Source organism: Lemur catta, chromosome 8, assembly GCF_020740605.2.
Source record: "Lemur catta isolate mLemCat1 chromosome 8, mLemCat1.pri, whole genome shotgun sequence".
NCBI lineage: Eukaryota > Metazoa > Chordata > Mammalia > Primates > Lemuridae > Lemur > Lemur catta.
In genome coordinates this window covers 518,286-536,490 of record NC_059135.1, presented here as the reverse complement: position 1 = coordinate 536,490, position 18,205 = coordinate 518,286, and the positions used below count along the sequence as shown (strand labels likewise).

Here is an 18,205-nt window from a genome sequence, read left to right as displayed (position 1 = left end):
AGCAAAAGTGAGACTCCGTCTCTACAGAAAAATAGAAAAATTAGCTGGGCACTGTGGTGACACCTGTAGTCCCAGCTACTCGGGAGGCTGAGGCAGGAGGATGCTTGAGCCCAGGAGTCTGAGGTTGCTGTGAGCCATGACGACACCACTGCACTCTAGCTGGGGTGACAGGCAGACCCTGTCTCAAAAAAAAAGGAGGGTTGGAATGGAATGAGAAGCTCCAGGGTTAGGATGAAAATAACAGCAAAGTTAATACCCACGTGTTCACAAGACAGTCCTCATGCCACTCAGATATGTAGCCTGGCTGGGCCCTGAAAGGCCAGGACTCGGGGGGCTCGGCGGCCACTGTTGAGACCACAGCAGGAACCCCTCAACCAGGCAGGAACCAAGGTCCAGCAGGGCCCTTCCCCACCGGGATGGAGATTCCCACTCAAAGCTCAGTCCTCAGCTGGTGTCTAAGAAAAGAGAAGCCTTCAGGGGCAGGGCACGGTGGCCCGCACCTGCACTCAGCTACTCAGAAGGCTGAGGCGGGAGGAGCACTTGAGCCCAGGAGTTCAAATCCAGCCTGGGCAACACAGCAAGACCCTATGAAGTAAAACTTTAAAGACAAGGGAAGCCTTTCATAAACACATTTTCAGGTCAATTTTTATTAGTACCTGTAAGAAATTTAGGAGAATTCCAATTGATTATCATTTCTCATGATCTCAATGAAACTGTTCAGAGTTCTTTAATTTCAATAAGAAAATATAGCAATACAGAAACATCTTCAGGACGAAGCGGAAGGCAGAGGAAGACTGCTCCACTGTAGGTGTGGGGTCCACACTGCCAATGTCCCCACCGCAGGGGTCCCTGGTGCATCCAGCGCTGGGTCAGCAGAGGTGACCTGAGATTTCTGCCCCTGGGAAACAGCTCCTGAAGTTGTGGAATCTGAATACGGCTGGGTGCCAGGGCCTCCCGCAGAGGCGGTTACTTCCACAGCTCCCCCAGGGGCCTCTGGGCGGCAGTGTGGATGGCGTCCTCAGACAGGGCCAGGATCTCCTCGTGGACCTCTTCAATGCTCTTGGAAGCATCGACTATCTGTTCCCACAGGAGTCAGGAGAGAAGGATGACCATTAACACTTCCCTTCTGTCCTAGCGCATCTGGGGATTTCTTACTGGCCAAGCTCTGGAAAGGCCAACCTGAGCCTCCTGGCACAGCACAGGGACCTCCGGGATCCTTCAGCCCACACCCTCCTCTCAGCCTTGACCTTGGCAGCGTCCTTGGCACAGAGCACCCCAATTCCTGCCACAGCCCAGATGCAGGGGAAACATGGTGGCCGACTGCTCACTCCTCTCCTAAGCAGGCCTGGGCGAGGCCGGCCGGCCGGAGCGGGGAGGTGCAGCCCACAGCAGTCAGGTTCACCTGCAGCGAACGCCAGCGCTGGGTGACTGTCCCAGGTCACTAGGGAGGAAATGGGCACGGAGGGCAGCCCCCGCCCCGTCCATGCCCCGGTCACTCCCAGAGGTGTCTGGATGGAGCGTGGGAAGTTCCATGGCAGAAGCTGCCCAGCAGGGCCAACCCACCTTTGGGTCTAACTCCCGCCCTCTTGGGACAGATGCATTTTGTCCCAACAGCTGTGCTCACCCTCACACGAACAGCGCGTGGGTCACCAGAGGGAAAGGACGGAATCGCCTCTGCTGCTGCGGGTCTGGGCCCCGGCCCTCAGCTCCGGCAGGGCCTACGGCACAGCACACCTGGGCTCTCCCAGGGCTGAGAAGGCACCCGGAAGACTGTGACCACGTCCTTGTGAGAGGGATTCCTCCCAAGGGCCACCCCTCCCAGGTGTCACCGCTCCAGCCACTGTCCAGCATGGCTCTCAGGGCTGGCTTACAGCAAAAGAGAATGCGCATTTCATGGAAAAGGGTGCTGTTCTCTGCCCTCTGTCCCAGAAAACAAGACCTGAGTGATCAGCATTGTCTGCAGGCAACACCAGTCGGGCTGGGGCCAGAGGAGCTCCAGGACTAAGCTCCGCGTGGACAGCGGCCACAAATTGGACCGTGCAGGCAGGTGGCCTGCCAGGCTCCTCCCGCTGCTGTGTGGACAGAGGCTGCCCTGGGCCGAGGTGGGCGGAGGCCAGAGCAGGGCCAGCCAGCAGAGGCAGCCGGCTCAGGCTCAGGCGTCCACCCCTGCCAGAGCCATCCTGGGAGGGGAGGGAGCAGAGAGACGGAGCCCGGGCCTGCGCTGGGCCTGCAGGAAGCCAGGTGAGGCACACTGTTCTGTGCACAGGGGGACGGCCAGGTACGGCAGTGACACAAGACACAGGCACAGGCTGGGACTCGCGTCTGAAGAGGGGCTGCGACTGCGCAGGACTGTGCAAAAGCCTCTCACCCGCCAACATGCCCTGCAAAACCCAGCAGGCACTAGAACCCCGCATGGCGGCCCCCGAGGCTCCACGGGGGGAAACCAGACAGGCAGCGGCTGTGCCAGAGCCGCAGCTCTGGTCCACACGGGCGAAGCCTGCGCCTTCCTGGGGGCTCCCAGGCCGCCGTGGTCGGACCCTCACCTTCCAGTTCACGGTCGCGTCTCCCATGAGCTGCTGGAAGCAGCGCAGCGCCCGCTCCTGGAAAGCCCTGTCCTCGTAGCGCTCCCGGCCGAAGGCGCCCCGCTGCGCTGCGTCCGCCAGCCGCAGCTGCAGGAACAGGACCAGGTCGGGCTTGGGGAGGCCCACGTCCGGCTGTTTGCACCAGTCCAGGGAAAAGTTCTGCCAACAAAGAACCCGACAGGGAAGGGAAGCTCAGTGGGATCTAGTATTTTGGTTCAGTCACGGCCCACGGCCCACGGCCCACGTCCTGGTCACCCACAGCCTGGCCCTGCGGTGACCTCCTGCTGCAGCTCCAGACCCCCTGGCCAGGACGGGAGCATGGTCCGTGTACAGAGACCCTCAAGGCCCACCTGGCCTAGGAGGCCTAGGGGGAGAGCAGCGCCCCGAGAAGCCCTGGCCGTGTCCTTGCACTCACAGGCCCCAGGGCGTCCGCGCCTCAGAAGAGTGGGACGGAGACGGGGAGTCCCCGAGGCCACTGCGTGTCGTCTCCCAGCCACGTGCCAGCCCTGAGCGCGAGATCTCACAGGCACCTTCCCTCTTGTCCCCACCACCAACCTCCAAACATGTCCTATTTCTGGAGGAAAGGCACAGCCAGAAAGGCTGCGACCCGAGGCCACACACCCCGGACACCAGGAGCTGAGGAGGGAGCTTCCCCCAGGCCCGCGGCAGTGAGGATGCACAGGACGAGCCCCCGGCGCCTCGGCCGCTGTCCCATCCTCCCTGTCACACACTTAACCCCCCATAGGGGAAGGGCTGCAGCTAACACAGGAGGAAGACACGCCAGCATTAAGAGGCCGTCATTTACACAATGATTAAGGACCCACACTAACGACAAAAGGCCACCGTTTCGCAGTCAGTCACCATCAAGGGCTGTTGCCATCATGAGTCTCTGGACGGGAAGCCCAGCATGCTTCAAAGTGGCCTCGCAGAAGTAAAGTTTTAAAAAATTGTAATGCTAGGAAGAGCTGTGGAAATGTACTTTAATTGGATTCTTATTTAACTATAAAAATATAAGCAAGACATGTCAAACAGCTCTTGAGAGAGTGCTGGGAAATTTGAACACAATATTTGGTGACACTACAGAATGACTGCTGACTTTTTTTAGGTAAGATTAAGTTCTTTAAAAAGTTATTTTTGGGGCTGGGCGCGGTGGCTCACGCCTGTAATCCTAGCACTCTGGGAGGCCAAGGCGGGTGGATCTTCTGAGCTCAGGAGTTCGAGACCAGCCTGAGCAAGAGTGAGACCCCGTCTCTACTAAAAAATAGAAAGAAATTATCTGGCCAACTAAAAATCATATATAGGAAAATTAGCCGGGCATGGTGGCGCATGCCTGTAGTCCCAGCTTCTCAGGAGGCTGAGGCAGGAGGATCGCTTGAGCCCAGGAGTTTGAGGTTGCTGTGAGCTACGCTGACGCCACTGCACTCACTCTAGCCTAGGCAACAGGGCGAGACTCTGTCTCAAAAAAAAAAAAAAACAAAACCAAATTAATCCAGCAAAGAGGTAAAAGGAATATGAGAATCATAAAACTCCAAAGAGTAATTCCAGCGTGTTACTCATGCTGTAACTGGTGCAGCCCTGGGCCCACCTTGGGCCCCACCGACAGGACGCCAGGCGGCACTCACCTCCTTCGCACCCGTGAAGGCAACACCAGAAAACGCGTATCTGTCCACGACGAGGGTCACGCCCTGGCTCAACTTTTCCTTAATTAATGGCCTGAAAAACAGAAAATATTCCTGAGCCCTGGTCCTGGTTTCAAAGGCCCTGAACTGTCCTGCTTAAATTATTCTGACAACACAACTCAGAAATCCTATATAACAACAATTACACCACGGTGATTTGTAACCTTAGTTTTATTCCAGAAAGCTCTAGATCTTCTCTTTAGAAGATGCCATTTGGGCACTCCCAGCAAAGCTCAACATGGAAAAGGCAACCCCACGCAACAGTAACAAACACAACTGATGGAGCTAGATGTTCTACACACACAGGTAGGGAAGAAAAAGCTCTCAGCTCTCTGGGCAGGGCCAGCACTACCCTGCCGAGACGAAGACCCGCAAAGGACGGTGGCGGAGAGGGGACAGGCAAAGCCAGCAAGTGCTGCACCGACGCTCCTGCCCCAGGCCTGGACTGCAAGGACGTTTTCAACCAAACAACCCACAGGGCCACCATCATCCCCACAGCCACGGAGACTGTAGATGTGCAAAGACAAGGGGCCTGACGTTAGCAAGAAACATCACTTGAGCCAGAGACGGCCAAGTCAAATCCATTCCTCCCAGCCAGCCTCACTGGGGCCTTCAGCTCACAGGACACCCATACAGGAGTCAACTGATCTTTCACAAAGGAGCAGAGGAATACAGTGGAGCAAAGACAGTCTTTTCAACAAATGGTGCTGAACAATCGGACATCGCATGTAACAAAATGAATCTAGACACAGACCTTACACTTTCACAGAAACTAGGCCAGGTATGGTGGCTCACACCTGTAATCCTAGCACTCTGGGAGGCCAGGGAGGGAGGATCACTTGAGGTCAGGAGCCTGAGAAAGTGAGGTGAGACCCTATCCCTACAAAAAATAGAAAAATTAGCCTGGTGCGGCGGCACACGCCTATAGTCGCAGCTACTCGGGAGGCTGAGGCAGGAGGGTTGCTGTGAGCCATGACGACGCCACTGCTCTCCAGCGAGGGTGATGACCGAGACCTTGTCTCAATAAAAAAAAAAAGAGCAGACGTGAGGACTGAAGCAACCGGTTAGCAGAGATGTCAGGAAGGGGCCCCAGGATACAGGAAGCCTCCGGAAACGGATTCTCTCCTCCGAGCCTCCAGAAGGAACCAACCCTGTTGACACCTTAATTTTTTTTTTAGCCCAGTGAGACTTATTTGGGGAACGGTAAGATAATGAATGTGTGTTGTTTTAAGCCACTAAAAACAAAACAAGAAAACTCAAAATGGATCACAGACTTAAATGTAAAACACAAAACTATAAAACTCCTAGACAATAACATAGGAGAAAACCTAGGTGGCCTTGGGTTTGGAGATAACTGTGTAGCTACAACACCAAAGGTACACCCCATGAAAGAATTAATAAGCTGGACTTTACTAAAATAAAAAATTTCTACTTTGGGAGAGCCATGGTCAAGAGAATGAAAAGACAAGCTGCAGACTGGGAGAAAATATGTACAAAAGACATATTTGGTAAAAATCTGGTATCCAAAATATACAGAGAACTCTTGAAATTAAAAAAAATAATCTCATTAAAAAATGGGCCAAAGAACTTGATGGACAGCTCACCAAAGAAGATACACAGTTGGCAAATGAGCTATGAAAAGATGCTCCACATCAAACATCCTCAGGGAAATGCAAATTAAAACGAGACACCACTACAAACCTATCAGAATGGCAAAAATCCAGAACACTGACATCACCAAATGCTGGGGAGGATGTGCACCCACAGGAACTCACTTCACTGCTAGTGGGAATGCAAAGTAGCACGGCCACTTTGGTGACAGGTTAGCAGTACTTTACAAGACTAAACATACCCTACCAAAAACATTCCAGCAATGTTGCTCCTTGGTACTTACCCAAAGGAGGTGAAAGCTTATAACCACACAAAAACCTGCATATGGATGTTTATAACAGCTTTATTCATAACTGCCAAAACATGGAAGCAACCAAGATGTCCTTTAGCAGGTGAATGGGTAGACTGCGGTACATCCAGACAATGGACTGCTAATTAGCACTTAAAAAATAAACTATCAAGCCCAATAAGATATTCAGAAAACTTAAACACATACTACTTAGTGAAACAAGCAAGCTGTGGCAGAACAGATGGACAGGAGAGATGCAGACCTGGGATAAGATTACTATTTAGAAAGTAAACCCAGGATTATTCTTCATTTTGAACTGGGCATGTATGTGTTACGGTCACTTTTCTACAAAGCCACAAAAAGCAAAATCAGAACAATTACTCTATAAGATCCAAGCGTGTTAAAAGTTTATAAAAATGGTCTTGTTTTCATCTAAAACTTGGAGTGGGGAAAGCCTGTCCAAGCAAGATGCAAAGCTCAGCCAGAGCAGATAATGCAGGCTTCACACAACAGGAACCAGGAGAACCATGGCAAGTCCACCGGCAGGAAACACTCAATGCACCATGGAGTGACCTTTCTGGAGAACATTCTACAGCAGTGAAAAAGAAAGAGGAAGAACAGTTTAGCGATGTGTAAGTGAAGAGATCTGTAAGGCAGCGTTAGAAGGTAAGCTGACAAGTAATTTATATGGTATGACCCCATTTATGTTAAAAAACAAAACTTTGACTGCAGGTGTTATCTCCATGTGTATATAAACAGAAACAAAAACATTTGAAAAGATATACCACGGGCACTCAATGAACATTAGTTAAATGTTGAATGAAGAGGAAGCCTACTATGATGTAAAATAAAAAGGAGGTTGGAGAGTAAACCCTAATACAAAGTATGAACTTCAGTTAACAATGTATCAATGTTGCTTACCAATTGTAACAAATATAACACACCAATACAACATATAAATAATAGGCGAAACAAGAGAGCACATGGGGTCGGTGGGGGAAAGGAATCCCTAGTATGCAGGAACTCTACTTTTTGATCCATTTTTCTGTATACCTAAAACTATCTTTAAAAAAAAAAAGTCTATTAGTTACAAAGGCGGGAGGTAGGGGCGGGCAGAAGGAAGAAAAAGCATTAGTGCTCTTTGGGAGCTGCACCGCCTCTGCTCACAGGACTGATGAGTGAAAGAACCTTGTAAACATTACAGCACAACCTCCGCCCCCGCCTGTCAACACCACTGAGTCTCAGGAGGCGGCAAAGGGCCTGGTTCGGGCGCAGCAGCGGGGCAGGTTCTCACACTTGTTCCCAGCGATTCGCAGAGAACAGCAGGTGCACAGAGTGGTCCTCCACTTCACTTTTCTTCTCTAAGTAGGAACTCAGAAGTTTTCCGATTTCAGTTGATCTTTCTAGAAAAGAGAGAAAAACACCAATGCAAATGAGGTCAGGCTTTCCATCTACGTAGCATATAGTTTGGGCTGAACGTGTCGTTCCCACTGGGTTTCACGGTGCTGAATCTCTAGCCGGGCTTGGCCCTGCCCTGAAGCCCAGGGAGTCTCCCTGGGGAGGGCGGCAAGGAACAGGCGCGGGACGGAAGGTGCTTCAGGGTAAAGGACTCGGGCAGAAAGTAGAGACTTCGCAGGAAGCATCTGTAGGATCGGGGGACGGGCTGCCGTGGGCATCAGGCCACAAACACCCACAGGCCTCTGCTCCGCTGCCCTGCGCGCGCGCGACACCGCCCGCGGCCGCCTAGCACGCGCGGCGCCGTCAGGGGCGCGGTCCGGGCCGGCCCTAACGACAAAGCCGAGACCAGACGCGCCGTCAGCCCGAGAAGGCGACGAGCCGCCAAAGCAGGCAGAGTCCGCAACCGCGGGGACGGGACACGGGCTGCGGAGCCCGAGGAGCCGGGCGCAGGGCGCCGCCGCCACCCACCCGGGAAGCGGAGCAGCTCGGCGCGGCGCCCCGCGGCGCTCAGCGCGGCCACCAGCCGGCCGGCCTGCGTGCTCTTGCCCGCGCGGTCCACGCCCTCCAGCACGATCAGCGCCCCGCGCCGCCCCGCCATGGCCGCCCCGCGCCGCGCCGCCGCCCGCGGCTCCCATTGGCCGGCGCCAGCGGCGCGCGCCGCGATTGGCCGGCATTCCCGGGCGCTTCGGGATTGGCTGGGGTCGGCCGGGGTCTCTAGGAGCCGCCCGCTCCGGTGGGAGTCCCGCCTTCCCGGCCGGATGTCTCCGACCTCGGGCGCGCGGGCCGTTCCCGCCGGGAGAGCCGGTGCGGGGGGCGGGCTGGGCGGCCGCCGGCGGGAGTCTGGGTGCGGGGGGCGGGCCGGGCCGCGCCCCTCGGCGTTCCGGAACCTGGTCCTGCGGAGCAGGGCGGGGCTGTCCGGGCTCGGGCCACGCGGCAGTGCCAGAAACGCGCTGGCTCCGTACGGACTGTTTCCGTTCTGTGCCTCCGACTCCTGTGAAACGTGAGTCACGAAGAGTGAAGGAAAGTGACAATCCCAGGGTCGCCCCGACTCCGTGTGCGAGGAAGGGGGCCGAGTCACGCCCCGCCGCTTTCCCGAGGGAACCGCCGGTCCTGAGGTGCGCGGCGCCGGGCCCTGGAGGGACGCCCGCGAGCGAGGACCTGCCAAGGCCGTTCCCTTCCGCACTGTCAGTGAATTGCAAGTTTGTCTTCTCAGGGGCAGACCTGAGACAAGATCAAACGTCCTTCCACCCACCAGGGACATCTGCATAGTTGATACTTCCCTCACTTCCTTTTTCTTGTCTAACATTCGCCTCACCCTACGTGAAGTACAGGTTTCCTGGTCTCTCAAGAATGCAACCATTTTGTCTCGCTACCCACCCCCTTTCCCCTTTAAAACCTCAGGCCCCAAATCCCGCTTCACAAAAACCACCGCAGGTTTGTCTGTGGTTAGTGTTTTTCCCAGGTGCGTCCTCAACTTTGGCTTACTAAACTTCCAGTGATTGAGATCTCGGCCTCAGTCAACGATTTGAGGTTCTCTGATGACAACAATTCCATGTCACAGAAAGGTGAAAAAGTCCTGAGAATCCCTGGAATCTAGAAAGCAGTTAGTAACGTTTGCTGTTAATCTTGGGGACATCCAGGCTGCCTGGACATTTTTTAGATGAAGCTCTTTTATTTATTTAATCCTTTTTTATCCCCCCACACTTAGTTACCCACGCCAGAGTGCAGTGGCATCACAGCTCACAGCAACCTCAAAATCCTGGGCTCAAGGAATCCTGCCTCAGCCTCCCGAGTAGCGGGGACTGCAGGCATGTGCCACCATGCCCGGCTAATTTTTCTATTTTTCACAGAGAGGGGGGTCTCACTATGTTGCTGTCACTGGTCTCGAACTCGCGGGCTCCAGCGATCCTCCCTCCTTGGCCTATGAAAGTCCTAGGATTACAGGCATGAGCCACCACACCCAGACAATTTGTTGTATCAAATGTCCAATTTCAAATCAAAAGTATAGTTGCTTATCTCTTAAACAAGAAGCAGTACAATTACTCAAAGTATGCGCCTAAACTATCAACATAGTTTTGCCATCTTAACGGTAGCTTGTTTTTGCCAGCAGTGTAGAAGCCTGGAGAGTGAGTGGCGATGAAATCGTGAAAAGTGTTTTCCACATCTTGTTGAGAATGGAATATTTTTCCTTGCAAGAAGTGGTCCAAAGCCTGGAAGAAGCGGTAGTCAGTTGGTGCGAGGTCTGGTGAATACAGTGGATGACAGAGAGTTTCCAAGTCCAGCCTCTGTAGTTTGAGCAGTGTTGTTTGTGCAACATGTGGTCGAGCCTTGTCTTGCAAGAGGATTGGTCGATCTCTGTTGACAAATCTCGGCTGCTTAATTGCAAGCATCCTCACCATTTCATCCAGTAGACATCTGCTGTAATTGATTGACCAGGTTTCATGAAGCTATAGTGGATAATAACAGCGCTGGATCACCAAACAGACACCATTAGCTTTGTTTGATGAATATTTGATTTTGGACTGTGTTTTGGCACTTTATCCAACCATTGTGCTGAATGCTTGTAATTGTCCAAAAGAATCCATTTTTCATCACACATAATACAGTGTAGAAATTGTTTGCCTTTATTTCGAGAGGATTTCTCTTCTGATGCTTGTTTAATTCACTCAGAACTCATCTATCCAGCTTCTTTACCTTGCCGATTTGTTTCAAGTGGTCCAATATTGTTGGAATAGTAACATCAAACCTTGCAGCGAATTCATGCATAGGTTGAGGTGGATTTGCTTCCAGTATAGCTTTCAGCTCATCATTATCCACCTGGGTCTCAGGGCGCCCACCTGGCCCATTTTCAAGATTAAAATCACCAGGACGGAACTTCTCAAACCATTGACATACTGTGCATTCATTAGCCACATCCTTTCCAAACACTTCATTGATATTTTGAGCTGTCTGTGCTGCATTGATTCTATGACAGAACTCATATTCAAAAATAACACAAATTTTTGACTTAGCCATGGTTTCGTAAAAATTGCTCTAACAAAAAAAAATTGTGGTCAGGCACGGTGGCTCACGCCTGTTATCCTAGCACTCTGGGAGGCCGAGGCGGGAGGCTCGCTCCGGGTCAGGAGTTCGAGACCAGCCTGAGCAAGAGCGAGACCTCCGTCTCTACTAAAAATAGAAAGAAATTAGCCAAACAACCAAAAATAGAAAAAAAAATTAGCCAGGCATGGTGGTGCATGCCTGTAGTCCGTACTACTCGGGAGGCTGAGGCAGGAGGATCGCCTGAGCCCAGGAGTTTGAGGTTGCTGATGCCACAGCACTCTAGCCCAGGCAACAGAGCGAGACTCTGACTCCAAAAAAAAAATTTTGAAAGATAATGAAAATCCAAAACATGCGTTTGAAAGAATGAGGCTGTACCTTCACAATAAAAAAAAAAAGAAAAAGAAAACGAAGTATCAAAGTGAGATGTCAGAGATGTCAACTGTCAAACTCAGTACTTAAGGAAATTGGATATTCCATACTTAATAACCTAATATTTCTGATGTCCAAAATACTAGTATCTATTTGAGCCAAATTGTCAGTTGTCAGCTAAACATCACTTTCTAGCTTAACAGAAGAAAAGTTAGAAACTATGTTTTCCAGAATCACGTCTATGCAGCTCTGTGTTGGAGTTTGCCAGCGCGAGCGCTCCGAATGCTGAGGCCACTATTCCTGGGAGGCAGTCACAGCCAGAGCGTGGTAGATGTCTGAAGAGCGTTAGAACCATCTGCGTCCCTGCTGCAGACCAGGAGGTAGGTGATGGCTTCCTGGTGAGCTGCTCTAGCACTGTGGTCACACGTATTCGGCTCAGAATAAATCTCTTTAAATTATTTTACAGGGTTTGGGTTCTTTTTCTTTGACAATACCTAGCGTATGTTTTCCTGAGAGCACCCTGCCTGATTCAGTTTTGGGGTCTGGAAGGATGGTTTGCTTTCAGTCCTTAATGTTAAGCTTGGCCATGTGCCTTCCCAAGGCTAATGCAATGTTCAGAGCTGGCGTGGGCCCCGTTCAGGCAGCAGCTTTAAAATTTGTTTTGTGGTTCAGCCATCCCTTCATGCAGCCACCGCAGCTGATAGGTACTGTCAACCCAGCACATGACCGAGGCGGGGAAAAAATCAACGGAGGTTTCATGAAGCCAAAGTTGAGAAAACTCAGACCACAGACAAGCTGTGGCTGTTCTTTGGAAGGGGAAGTTGGAACCTTCAGCATTTAAAGGCATGTAGAGAGAAAGGAAAGGAGGGGAAGCTGCCCATGCTAAATTGTTACATTCTTGAGAGGCCCAGGACATTTACATTTTACATAAAATAAGAAGAATGTTAGAAGAGAAAAAGGAAGTGAGGAAGCAGGAATCATGTAGATGTCCCTGGGTGGGTGGAAGAATGTCCAGATTCTGTCTTGTCTCCAGTTACGTTACCTGCAAAGATAAACTTGTAATTCACATTAGTGTGGAATCCCACAGGCTTTAGTTTTAGGTGCCAGACGTGGTTGCAATTTGCATGTCCTTGTTCATGGGAGGTCAGCAAGGTATTTCCTTAATGAATGATCTGTGGGACCAGTTCTTAACAGGTGCCTGAAGCCTTTGTTTTTTAACTGGCATATTTGTTCATTTCTGTTTGTGAAAATGTCCTTAATTTGTTGATGTACCAAACAAATTTCAACCCTGATTGATATGCAAAAACATAAGATAATCTGCTTTGCAATGAACTTTATAGTTCAATTGCATACAGGCAACATGCTATGTACAGAGAAATTACTAACTGAACTACAGGTTTTAAGTATTGAAAAATTAACAGTCTATTATCATTTATTTTATTTAACAATCTAGGAAGTTCGCAGCCATCAGCAGTCCCAGTGCAATTGGGAATTCAGGAATCTCCGTGGAGCTGTTAGTGTAGCGAACCTTGTAGATACAATATGTGCGTAGCTTTGATAGCACATGTGAAGGCACCTCTCTAAAATTGACCTCATTGGTTTCGTTCTCAGCAAACTGACCTGGGCACTCAACATGGCTTTTATTGTTCCTGCTGTGGAAGGGGGGAGGGGAAGGTAGAACCTGGCTGGCTGAGCCTGTGTGCTGGGGGGAGGGGCTCCCGCAGGAATTGCTCAAACTGCACAGACAGCGACATTTGTTATTGAGATACAAGAAGCAGATTTTATTCTGCCTGTCCCGACATGGCATGCCTCTCTTATCCAGGTGCCCTTAACTACTGCCGGTCCCAGAGTGCCGACCCAGCTGCCGCTTGGAGCATCAAGATATTTAATTATCTGACCTTACATGAAGTCCAGAGTTAACTAAGAGCTACTTCTACTCAGTGTGTAACTGGCCCCATTGGACAAATTTCAATGACCCATATATATATATATACATACACACATACATATATATATATTTTTTTTTGTTTTTGTTTTTTGAGACAGAGTTTTGCTCTGTCACCCGGGCTACAGTGCCGTGGCACCAGCCTAGCTCACAGCAACCTCAAACTCCTGGGCTCAAGCGATCCTCCTGCCTCAGCCTCCCGAGTAGCTGGAACTACAGGTGCGCACCACCACACCCAGTTAATTTTTCTATTTTTAGTAGAGATGGGGTCTCGCTCTTGCTCAGGCTGGTCTTGAACTCCTGACCTCAATGATCAGCCTCCCAGAGTGCTAGGATTACAGGCATGAGCCACTGTGCCTGGGCCCCTATGTATTTTTTTAATAATCCTGTCCCTTAACTAACTACTTGACCTTTTGAGTTGTTTCCCAGAAATGGTGGATTTTCTACAAGGCAAAGGAGTTGAAATTCTGAAGGCTCTTGGGCAGACTCCTGACACCAGGACTCACCACCCCCTACAACCTGCCCCCAAAGCACTGCTGTAGCCCCTTAGTAGGTACACCACCGCCTGCCCCAAGGCACAGGGCCCCTCCTTTAAAACCCCAAGATCTCTGTTAGTTGGAGAGACGGATTTGAGGTGGCTTCTTCCATTCTCCTGCAAGATGTCTGTGTTTGTGTATTAAAAGTCCCTTTCTTACTTGGGAGTCCTCTTTGTCTCAGTAACTGGATCTTTGTGCAGTGAGCAACTGAACCTAGACTGAAACTCCCTTGTGGTTTGGACAAGTGATGTCAAGTGTTGGGTCCACACCTTAGCAGTTCTCTTGCCTTTTCCTTCATGATCACAAGATGACCGCAGCATCCCATCCCGATGGCATGGCCTGCCGTGGGCAGAGGAGAGCCCTGTGGCTAAACAGTCATCTCCTCTGTAGTTCTGCCACACCGGCAACGAAGTCTGGGGCCTGAGTTCCAGCACAGCGTGCCCGGGAGCGGCAGGAATCAGAGTCTGTCCACACGACCGCGTGGCCTTCTGATAGGCGGACACGAGGGCGTCCACCTCGTGGGTGAAACGTCGGGCTGCTGGGCTCTGCTTCCAGACGCGCTGGGTCTGTAGCTGGAGACACAGGTGGAGTAAAATTGGCCACAGTTGATAATTGCTGAAACTGCCGGGTGGGCATGTAGGGCGTTGGGTTCTGTTTTCACGTGTTTTGAATTTTCCACTAAAAACGTAAAGCGGCAGGAAAGCCCCTTTGCTAGTCCCTGTTCCTTAGTGCGCTGCGACTCCATCCCACAGGGATAACGTCAGACTCTGCTAACTGCCCAGCAGAGTCCTTGCCATCCTCTGCTCAGGCTTCCATAACAAAATACTGGGACCTGCTGGCCGAAACAATAGGAGTTTGTCTTTCACAGTTCTCAGACTGGAAGTCCAAGAGCGAGGTGCCCGCGGGGCTGCTGCCTGGTGAGGGCTCTGGGGCTGGGTTGCAGATGGCGCCTTCTCACTGTGTCCTCACGTGGCAAAGAGAGTGCTCTGCTGTCTCTTCCTCTTCTCATGAGGACCCCAGCCTGATGACCTCATTTAACCCTCATTAGCTCCTTAAAGGGCCTGCGTCCAAACACAGTCACGTTAGGGGTTAGAGCTTCACCATCTGCATGTTGGAGGGACACAATCCAGTCCACTCTCTCCCCGAAGAACAGGACTGCGCTGAGCACTGCCCGCCACGTTTCCCAGCCCTCCTTGCAGTTAGACGTTAGACTAAGTCATCTCCAACGGAAGTGCGCAGATGTGGCAGGTGCTCCTTCAGGCAGCAGGCTTGCGTCCCCTCCAGTCACTCCCCACCACATCCCCGTTGCAACCCAGCCTTGACCACTCAGACAACAGCAAGGCCTTTTGGGGGCAGATACTACCAGGCGAGATGGACTCTGGGCCCCTGAGTGACCCTGTGAAGCTGCTCACCTCCCACACTGTTCCCCCACTGGAGCTGTCACGTAGTGAAATACAATTCTGTCTTTTCTAAGCCACTACGTTATGGCTGGGCTTCTCTGCTGCAGTAGCTTAGCTTTCCCCTACAGTACTGGTTTCCAACTGGGGGCGATTTTGCCCCGAGGAAACATTTGGTGATGTCTGGGGACATTGTAATTTTGGTGGGGTAGCATCTGGTGGGGAGAGGCTGGGATGCTAATAAACATCCAATGAAGCACAAGACGGCACCACACAACGAAGAATTTCAGGCCCAAAATGTCCATTGTGCCCAGATTGAGAAACTTGCTCTAAGTATATAGCAGTAGAGAGAAAGACGGCAAGGGAGTTTTCTCTCTGGCAGTTTCCAAAACAGGGTTCTTGCAAGAGTTTGTCATTTTTTTTTTTTTTTTGAATGAAGAAACATAAAAACTGATACCTGGGAGAAGTTATTTTCAATATATGATATATGAAGGACCAATGCTCTCAATAATAAAAAATTTATGTTTTTAGATGAAAGACATGAAGACCAATTTCTTTACAGAGAATTAATAAGAGACATAAAGATGGAAATGGCAGAAGAAATACAGATAGGCAACAGATATGTTAAAAAATATATATTTAGCCTTACTTAAAATTGAAAAAATACATTTAAAACATTGAGGGTTGGCAAAATGTATAGAAAATATAGTCAGTGAGCATGTCAGTTGGTAACCTTCCCCTGGGGCAATTTGTTTAAAAGTATGAGCACTTAAAAGTTGCAGCCAGCAATGCTATTTCTAAGAATGTATCCTAAAGAGCTATAAGACACTGTGGTAGATTACAGACGGCCACTGTTCCACAGGGAGCAGGTCTACGCACATCTATCCCGAAGGCCGAGAGAACAGAGAGGCTGAAGAAGGAGGCTGAGAAATCCAGTTTCTCAGAGGGAAACACTCAGCAGAGACTCATGAACAGAAGCCATGTTGGACCCCACACACTGTTCCCCAGACCTGAGGCTCACATACCACATGGGTGACTGCACAGGACAATTGAAGTCAACCCCTCGGGAAGAGGCAAGAATGTGAACCTGTCTGAGGCAGGTTTACAGTATGGCATAGAGTAAAGTAGAGGCATTCCTGGGGCTAGAGCCCACATGGTGGGGTAGCATCCAAGATGGAGCTGCTATGGCCTCCACAGCCACAGTCCTTGCTACTATCCCATTGTTTGGTGGGGGTCCAATTCCCCTCCCCCAGAACCTAGGTTGGCCCCAGTGACTTGTTTGACCAATAGAATGTAGTGAGGTGATGTCTTGGGGCTACCAAGGTGAGGTCACAAGAGTCTTGCAGCCTCCACCCAGGCCTCCTGGCGCTCACTCTGGAAGCCCTGAGTGGCCAGGTAAGATGTACCGCTACCTGGGACTGCTATGCTGGAGAGGCCACATGAAGGTGTTCTAGTCCACGGGGCCAATTGAAAGCATTCTTGTAGCCATCCCGGTGACCTCTGTGCTATCACACAGAACAGAAGAACCACCCAGCGGAGCCCCAGTGAAATTCCTGACTCAAACTGTGCCGTATAATAAAATGTTTCTTTTAGCCCACTAAGTTTTCAGGTAGTCTGTTACACAGTGACAGACAACTGGAGCAGACACACACAGCTGGTTGCATAAGCAGGTTCACCAAAGCATTATTTATAATAACAAAAAACTGGAAACTAAATAGTGTACATCAGTAAGGAGTTTGTTAAAGTAGGATACACCAACACAATGAAATATATCTAGTCAACATGATGAAGTCGAATGTTACCAGTGCAGGCCCTTGGGCTCTCTATGCAATAGAAATTAACGAGAGGCCAAAGGGGAACCAAAGGCAAGACTTTATTGGGGCTCATGTTCGAAGTAAGGCAATCGGCACAAAGGAAAAACCCTTAGGCTGCTTCCTAGAGTGTTGAGGGAGAGTTTTAAAGAGGCTCAGGCAGGAAAAGGGTGCCATGTAAACATGTAGAGGTGGAGATTTTCTTGAGCCTGCATGGTTCTATTACATACCTCTTCATATGTTGTATGTCTCACTAGCATGTTAAATATCCACCCCTGGGTGTGATTTTTAGCATTAAAATGAGATTATAATGAGGGAAAAGTCAGGTTAAGATCAGTGTGGGGGTCTCTGGCAGCCAGTTCCTTTATCAGCTGGAGTCAGCATCTTACTTTGGTGATCTTGGAAAAACATTACTCAGGAGACAGACGGTTTGGCCCCCTCCTTATGTGGGCACGGCCTGAATTCCAGTGGCCAGGAGGTCATTTGTGTTTTTTTGTTCTTCTGTAGTTAACTAGTCTGGGTCTTGCAGCCCCGTGTTGCCTCCCTTTGTCAGAAGTGAGGCCTCAATCCTGTCCCCATACTGTCTCAGAATAAGTAACAAATGGCCAGATGTTCTCAAAGATTATCAAGTTAAAAACGTAAGTAGTAGAAAAATGGGTAGCATGATGATGTGAATAACCCAATTAAAAATGGACAAAAGATCTGAACAGACACCTCACTGAAGATATACAGATAGCAAATATGTATATGAAAAGTGCCCAAGGTCATGTCATTAGGGAATTGCAAATTAAAGCAGTGAGCTACCTCTACACTCCTATTAGAATGGCCAAAGTCCAGAACCCTGGCCCTGCTGGCAAGAATGTTGGAGCAAGGAGAACGCTTATTCCCTGGTCGGAATGCACAAAAGGATAGTTTGGCAGTTTCTTACAAAACCGAACATACTCTTGCTGTAGATCCAGCGATGGCCCTCCTCGGCATTTACCCAAATGCCCTGGAAACTACGTCCACGTGGAAACCTGCGCGCGAATGAGTACAGCAGCTCCATTCATAATCGCCAAAATTCGGAAGCAACCAGGATGTCCTTCGATAGGTAATTGGATAAACTATGGTATATCCATAATTGGAATATTTTTCAGATTGAAAAGAAATGAGCTATTAAGCCACAAAAAGGCATGGAGGAACCTTAAATGCATATTGGTTAGTGAGCGAAGCCCTTCTGAAAAGACTCATACCGTATGGTTCCCATCATGTGGCATTCTGGAAAAAGCAGACTATTGAGACAGTAAAGTGATCAGTGGTTGCCAAGGAGTTTTGCGGGGAAGGAGAGAGGGATGAGTGGGTGGATGATCGGTGTATGTAATGGGGGATAACTGACAGCACGCGTTTGTCTAAGCCCATGGAACATTCCACACAGTGAGCCCCGATGTCAATGATGGACTTTGGTTAACAGTTTTCATCAGCTGTTAACAAATGTAAGCCACTAACG

The 18,205-nt window shown here is 50.2% G+C and overlaps 1 protein-coding gene and 2 long non-coding RNA genes across 4 annotated transcripts; 2 read left to right on the top strand and 1 right to left on the bottom strand.

Moving 5' to 3' along the window:
* Positions 1–623: 623 nt before the first annotated feature.
* DTYMK (deoxythymidylate kinase) lies at positions 624–8,251 on the bottom strand. Its single transcript, XM_045559525.1, has 5 exons — positions 8,088–8,251; positions 7,456–7,564; positions 4,205–4,295; positions 2,544–2,741; positions 624–1,077 (listed from the first exon to the last, which is right to left on the bottom strand). The coding sequence occupies exons 1-5, from the start codon at positions 8,215–8,217 to the stop codon at positions 967–969; spliced, it is 639 nt and encodes a 212-aa protein (XP_045415481.1). The 5' UTR covers positions 8,218–8,251; the 3' UTR covers positions 624–966.
* A 194-nt stretch (positions 8,252–8,445) lies between these two features.
* Positions 8,446–13,099, top strand: LOC123643307. 2 transcript variants are annotated; one of them, XR_006736755.1, is made up of 4 exons: positions 8,446–8,619; positions 11,262–11,410; positions 12,853–12,970; positions 13,077–13,099. It is a non-coding gene; the product is annotated as an uncharacterized LOC123643307 (long non-coding RNA). The 2 variants fall into 2 exon arrangements; XR_006736754.1 differs by lacking the exon at positions 13,077–13,099 and having other exon boundaries at positions 12,853–13,056.
* Positions 13,100–13,158: 59 nt separating this feature from the next.
* Positions 13,159–13,669, top strand: LOC123643306. The gene is made up of 2 exons (XR_006736753.1): positions 13,159–13,194; positions 13,405–13,669. It is a non-coding gene; the product is annotated as an uncharacterized LOC123643306 (long non-coding RNA).
* Positions 13,670–18,205: the final 4,536 nt, after the last annotated feature.

Coding starts and splice junctions, on each gene's coding strand:
- DTYMK (XM_045559525.1), bottom strand. CDS start 8,217: ATGGCGGGGCGGCGCGGGGCGCTGATCGTGCTGGAGGGCGTGGACCGC. Junction 4,296..7,455: donor GCGAATCGCTGGGAACAAGT/GTGAGAACCTGC, acceptor TCTGTTTTTCAG/GCCATTAATTAAGGAAAAGT. Junction 1,078..2,543: donor ACGCGACCGTGAACTGGAAG/GTGAGGGTCCGA, acceptor CTGTGGGAACAG/ATAGTCGATGCTTCCAAGAG.